General features: G+C 41.3%; 1 protein-coding gene across 1 annotated transcript in view; it reads left to right on the top strand.

The window, feature by feature from the left end:
• Positions 1–4,299, top strand: part of LOC137628549 (zwei Ig domain protein zig-8-like) — an 84,807-nt gene extending 80,508 nt beyond the window's left edge. Inside the window, exons 5-6 of the mRNA XM_068359700.1 lie at positions 508–565; positions 4,116–4,299. Coding sequence (XP_068215801.1) covers positions 508–565; positions 4,116–4,299 — 242 coding nt within the window. The remainder of the gene's footprint in view (positions 1–507; positions 566–4,115) is intronic.
• The last annotated feature ends 3,201 nt before the right edge of the window (positions 4,300–7,500 follow it).

The following is a 7,500-nucleotide window of genomic DNA, read 5'->3' as shown; positions in this document are numbered from 1 at the left end:
ATATATATATGATAAATATTGCACATTTAGACGTGTTTTTCATATTCATAATAACCATATATTTTTCATATATTAATGTCGGGATTCCCTTACCGACCACAGAATCAGAGCCTCAGGCGAAATTACTCAAAGACTATAGCTTCTGACGTGCCGAGAATCGAATCCTGGTCCACGCAACTTATATCAACAGTGACATACCACTTGTTCAAGTGGTATGTCACTGTTGATACAAGTTTCATGGACCAGAGTTCGATTCCCACCCAGTCAGAGGCTATTGTCTTTGAGTGGTTTCTCCTGGGACTCTGATCCCGAGGTCGGGAAGAAAATCCAGACATTATTGTTAGAACCATATATGGCTTATTTGAATATATATATATATATATATATATATATATATATATATATATATATATATATATATATATATATATATAGAGATTCATAAGGAGACAAAAAGTCAGAAGAATAAAACACATGCTATATTACCCTCTTTTCTTCTCCCGTCAGGTTCAATATCATGTCAATACAAAGCGGAAGTTCGAGATACGAGAGAGCCAAGAGGACCGTGAAATCAAGCTCCTCTTTACGTATTCTGATTGTCAATAAAGTATGACAACAGAACGTGGATCTTGACAGCGATATTGCCTGCGTTCTCTCCTACGTCAGCTTCGCTGTATGTCTGTCTGTAGGCTTTGTCCCTCTCGTTAGATAAATGCTAATAATAGGCGCAACTATAACACGGATTCCCAAAATATCTTTATCCTGGTATGATATGGGATATATTATTTTATTTATTATCCCATCAACTCATGATAACATTTAATGCAAATCTTTCACAGCCCCTTCCCCCCCAAAAGTGGATTAGTGTACATATCCATATTTATCAGCAAACATATTCGAACACATATATTTGAACTCCTGTATAGTACACATACATAGCGCAGTCATATATATATATATATATATATATATATATATATATATATATATATATATGTATACATATATATATATATACATGTATATATATACATATATATATATATATATATATATATATATATATATATATATATACGGTATATATATACACGGTATATATATACACGGTATATATATATGTGTGTGTGTGTGTGTGTGTGTGTGTATTTTTGTACGTAAATATATTTGTATATATATATATATATATATATATATATATATATATATATATATATATATATATATATATATATACATATTTATATGCATAAATATATGTATATACATATATATAAATATATATATATATATATATATATATATATATATATATATATATATATATATATATATATGTGTGTGTGTGTGTGTGTATATATATGTGTGTGTGTTTGAGGAGGTGTAGCCATGTTGAGAGAATGGAAAATAGCTGTCTGCTAAAGAAGGTGATGAATGCAAGAGTTGATGGGAGAAGTACAAGAGGAAGGCCAAGGTTTGGGTGGATGGATGGTGTGAAGAAAGCTCTGGGTGATAGGAGGATAGATGTGAGAGAGGCAAGAGAGCGTGCTAGAAATAGGAATGAATGGCGAGCGATTGTGACGCAGTTCCAGTAGGCCCTGCTGCTTCCTCCGGTGCCTTAGATGACCGCGGAGGTAGCAGCAGTAGGGGAGTCAGCATTATGAAGCTTCATCTGTGGTGGAAATGTGGGAGGTTGGGCTGTGGCACCCTAGCAGTACCAGCTGAACTCGATTGAGTCCCTGATTAGGCTGAAGGAACATAGAGAGTAGAGGTCCCCTTTTTGTTTTGTTTCATTGTTGGTGTCGGCTACCCCCCAAAATTGGGGGAAGTGCCTTGGTATATGGATGGATATGGGTGTACATACGTACGTATATATATATATATATATATATATATATATATATATATATATATATATATATATATATATATATATATATATAGTATATATATAAATATATATATATATATATATATATATATATATATATATATATATATATATATATATATATATATATATATAAATGTGTGTGTGCTTAAAACAACAACAAAGACAACATATCCAGCCGTTTCTAGTCCAATGATCATGTCTGGGATTTCGTCACAAAGCCAACCTTACCGGATGGTGATGATGGGAGACTTTAGTCTGATTGCTATCAGTAAACCAAGCTGGTAAGGGTGGCCCTCACTAGTACAACTTTTCTGAACATGGTGTACCGCGCGTAATTCATGCACTTACGTTCGCTTTAAATGTATTAATTTTCATCTCCACCAAGATATTATATTTTCGAGTCGGTTTATTTATTTATTTGTTTGAAAGTGTGTCTGTGGAGAGGATTTGTCAGTGGACAGGATTACGTCAAAACTTTAGGACGCATTTTGACAAAATTCTCACCACAGATAGATCTTACGTCATGGGCAACCCCATTAAATATTGGATATTATCCTGATCCGAATTCTAGATCCGGATTTGCATTGTTGCTATTTTAAAGATATTAGTAAAACAAACTGACAAATTTTTACGAAAGTTTCACCACAGATAGATCTTCGGCTATGGACGGCTTCATTGACCTTTGGAGATGATCCAGTACTGGATCCTGATTCTAAATTCGAATTTGCATTTTTCACAATTTTACAGATTACGTCCAAAAAACTGACTCATTGGATTTTCACCAAATTTTAACAATGGATAGATATTTTGTATCGGAAGAAACCATTAAGTTTTGGAGGTGATAATGATCAAGATCATTTTTCTGGATCACCATTGCACTTTCCATCATCTACTTTACAGTCAGCATATGAAAAGTGGGAGGTTATGTCAGCAAAACTTTAGTTAAACGTTGGCAATATTCATTGACGGCGGGGATTCCCTAATTGCTCTTTTTTTAATGCACCTAATTTAATTAAACAGACATTGAGCTTATGTACAAAGACTTCCGAGCAATAACGTCACAAAAACTCAAACAAACCTTGATTTAGAAATTTTAAAGTTACAATGATTATTGTCTTTTCTTATTCCTTTCCCAGCAAATAAAAGTAGTATCAAAATATGTCACCTGCCACTGATGACACTTAAAGTGTCAATGAACTAAGATTTAAATACTGCAAGGAAGACGTGGGTCTTGTTTAAGGCTGGAAAGTCTATAGAGGAGGAATTGGCCCAGTGGTAGATGAATATGTCCCTTGAGAACAGGATCAACTACATAAGTCATTACAGGGTCTTCATTGTGTACCCTTAACCTAGTGGGAGTAAGGCAAGTAATCTTTGTCTTAGGAAGTGTCATTGATGGGGGGGGTACAATTTTAATGTACCTGAAATGATAAGAATAATAACTGATCAGTTCATTGATTATGTGCTGAAAGTAACGTCCTTGCCTGGTGAATGCCCGGCTTGGGTTCCAGAATTGCTCAAACTCGTTAGTTTCTTTGGTTGCTGCTACCTCACCATCCTTGTGAGCTAAGGATGGGGGCTGCGGGGGAGCCTATAGGTCTGTCTGCTGAGTCATCAATAGCCATTCCCTGGCCCTCCTTGGTCCTAGCTTGGGAGGAGAGGGGGCTTGGGTGCTGATCATGTTTGTATATGTTCAGTCTTCAGGGCATTGTCCTGCTCGATTGGGCACTGACACTGTCCCTTGCCCCTCTGATTCATGAGCAGTCTTTGAACCTTTATACCTTTAATAGCATATGGACTTATTCTCGTAAGGCAACTTGTTTGTACGTACATGCCCGAGGAAATGTTATCCAAAAAAAAAATTGATGAAAAAAAAAGTTATTATTTTTACTGCGTAAATTTTGAGTGGTAGCTAAGAAATGCATGACACCTAGGTTTTTAAGAAAAAAAATCTGAATGCTTAGGTAGAGAAAAAATACAAAGTTGAAATGACTGTTTAAGATTATAATGTAAGTATATCTTCTCCCTACGCATGAAGGGAACTATTCCTGACTCGAGCATAGCATACTGATGCAGGCGAGTCAGACAGTCTGTGTCCAGATCTCATATTATACTCCTCATTGAACACTGCGTCTTATTGCCATCCTTCAATCCTAAACATCCTACATGGTGCAGTGAGTTACTTATGCTCTTAATTGGCCAACATGCCGACACCACGAAGACCTAGAGTTCCTGCCCAAAGATCTGCTGGCCTGAGGAATCCCAACCAACCGGGTCTTCGTGATGCCGCACGTGCACAGTTATGGATATCTCAACAGCAATGTGCAATCAAAGCCCTCCAGACTGGCCTTGCCAACGTGGTCCCAGCAACCGCAGCCCCTGAAAAGTGCGAAATGGAGATGTAAATGGCCACGTTCCCACCATGGTAAAGATCATTGGAATGTTGGCTCCAACTTTGCAAGGTGCCAGCCAACGAGGCCGTACAATACGTGAGCCTGTACTGCACACTGGCGCTGCAGCGTGCCCTTGATGCCATGTACAGTGTAGAAGTTTGGATTGCCTTTTTGACTGAGTAGGCCTTGGATGCCGTTTTCAGCCTCGTTATCTGTACAACGATGCAAGCAGTGCAATGGATAGAGTTTTACAATATGGCCCAGGGCCACAATGAGAGCGTCAGGGATTTCTTCGTACGTTGCTCTCAAAAGGCCACAGATTGTGGGATTCAGTGTCCTAATTGGGATTTTAACCATTCAGAATATATGTTATTAAGGATACTCATAGTAGGTCTAGGGGATCAAGTGTTAAATAAACAAACATTCCAACCATGTGGGTCTTTCATGAGTGTGGATAGCTTGCGAGAAATGTGTTGTGTGTTTGAAGCGGCCAGGCCGACCGCCTGTCGAATACAGCAAAGATGGCAACAGGAAACGGAAGTCACGGCACTTGATAAGGAAAGTGGCGCTGGGGCCACCCTTGAGACAGCTACCATGCATGCAGTGAGAAGCCAACCGTCACTGAACCTCATCGCCGCTAAACAAATGTGCAGCAAATGCGGAGGTAGTCATGCCCCAGAGATAAACGCATGCCCGGCAATGTCTCACATTTGCCATAACTGCCACAAGACTGGCCATATCAGGAAATATTGCAGAAACAGGAAGATACTACCGGACTCCTCCACGGCCTCGGTGGTGAGAGGGTCAATTGTCACTGCAACTCAGTGGAGTGCTAGGGATTGGCGACCTTCCAAATCGATTCAGAAACCATACCAGTGTGCAAGACCTGTATTTCGTCAAATCCGCGAGGTCATTGTACCTCTCTCTCTCAGCATGCATTGACCTTCAACTTGTCCCAATTGACTTTCCGCATCATATCCCGAGACCTATAGCAGCGAGTGTTTCTACCGGCATGACACTACTCTACAGCCCTTCATCTGTTCTGCTACAGCCCATTGAAGAAAACATCCCTCGCTTGGAGCAGTGGTTACTCCAGCATTTCTCATCAACGACCTTCTACACGACTAGGAAGCCATTACCAATGATGTCAGGAGTACCCTACCAGATCCATCTAATGCCAAACGCCGTGGGATATGCGTGTCGTAATCTTGCAGCAGTTCCCAAGCTTTGGGAAGTCGAGATGAAGGATCAAATTGAAGAGGATATACAGAAGGGAGTCCTCTAAGAAGTCCCCCCAGGAGAGGCGACAGAGTGGTGCGAACGAATGGTCGTGGTAGCAAAGAAGAAGGGGCCACATCTCGACGCACATTGGACTATCAACGCCAAAATGCCTCCTGTAGGATGGAGACCCACCACACCCCAGCACTATTTGATATGGTATCTGGCATCCCCCAGCACTATTGCAAGAAGATGGCCAATGCATATTGGGGATTCCTACAAATGGGACTCGACGAGGAAAGTCACCGACTAATGACTTTCATCACACTCTGGGCCCGCTTGCAGTACTGTAGGACCCCTATGAGCCACTGTTCAGCATCAGATGCATATAGAAGATGGTTTGTTGACGCCATTGAGGACATACCATGTAAGTGCAAGTGTGCATAGGATACCCTCCTCTATGATGGTGTGGTTGAAGAAGCCTTCTGATACAACTTTGATTTTCTGGCAACATGTACGGCAAAAGGCATCATGCTAGGCCAGAAAAATTTGAATTTTGCAGAAGGGAAGCAGAATTTATTGGATTTCATCTAGGCAAGGAGGGCAATAGACTGACTGGAGACTGCCTTGGCACCATTGGGAAATTTCCCATGCCACCCACGCCCACCATCACAGATATCAGAAGAAGAAACAGACTGGCAAACACGTATTTTGGGACACATATCTGCAGGAGAAATTCAAGAGTGCCAAGGACACCATCTGCAAGCAGGCTGGGGACGGCCTTGAATACTATGATAAGTCTCGCCCCACAGTCTCCCTCAAAGATTGGAGCAGAGAAGGCATAAGATTTGTCATACTTCAGCAATACTGTAGCTGCATGACCACCGATATGCCATTCTGCTGTAAAATGGCTGGAGAATCCCACTTTACGGAAGTAGACACCTATTCCCTACCGATGCCGGGTATGCAGTAGTAAAGGGGAAGGCTCTGGCTGTCATGTGGTGCCTAATGAAGGCTAGTTTGCTGCTCCTTGGATGCCCCAACCTTACATTTATCACCGATCACCGGCCCTTGGTTAAGCTCCAGGTTGATAGAGCCCTGGCAACCATCGTTAACCCAAGATTGTTCAGGCTTAAGGAGAAGACCCTCCAGTATAAATTTAGTATTAAGTATCGACCAGGTAAGAGAATTTGTGCGGCCGACTTTCTATCTCATTTCCCTTCCCTGCGAACCTCCCCTGACGTCAGTGATGTTAAATTGGAGGACGACATGGCAGTGGCCGTCACTGTAACAGCCATCGAGACTACATAAGGAGGAGGTCACGATAGATGAAAAAACTGTCAGTTCAGCAGCAGCCAAGGACCCAGTATACCAGTTACTAATGATGAAGGTATCTGCCGGTGATTGGCACCCGCAGAAGTCGCAGGTGGTAGCCTGCCTTAAGCCCTTTTATGGTGTGAGAAATCACCTATAAACTTCGGAAAACCTAGTGCTTTACGCATATGAAGACAGGTATATATGACTGGTTATCCCAGAGGAACTTCGTCGACAGATCGCAGCAAACCTTCATGCAGGTCACCAAGAAATACACTCTATGCTCAGGAGGTCCTGACAGTCTGTCTATTGACCTGGCATGGAGGGTGACCTTTAGCACCACACGAATTCGTGTATTGTTTGCAACACACATGTGCTTTCATAACCAGAGGAGTCAATAACCATCGCACCACCCACAGACTACCCCTCTCAATGTACGGTCGCTGATATGTTCCAGCTAGACGGGTAGATGTACCTGGCATACACTGATAGGCTCATGGGATGGCTGGAAATAGCACATTTCACTAATGGTATCAATTCACAGAGTAATATCCGTGCTGAGAGGTTACTTCATGAGGTGGGGCTCCAAGAGGAAGTGTCCATGGATGGGAGCACAAACTTAGTAAGCGATGAAATGTCGGCTTTCTTGAAAAGATGGGAGTAAAGGTGCGCCTCTCATTG

The sequence above is a fragment of the Palaemon carinicauda genome, chromosome 36 (assembly GCF_036898095.1).
Source record: "Palaemon carinicauda isolate YSFRI2023 chromosome 36, ASM3689809v2, whole genome shotgun sequence".
NCBI classification, from domain to species: Eukaryota; Metazoa; Arthropoda; class Malacostraca; order Decapoda; family Palaemonidae; genus Palaemon; species Palaemon carinicauda.
The sequence above is the reverse complement of the archived record's forward strand: the minus strand, read 5'-3'. Positions and strand labels throughout refer to the sequence as shown.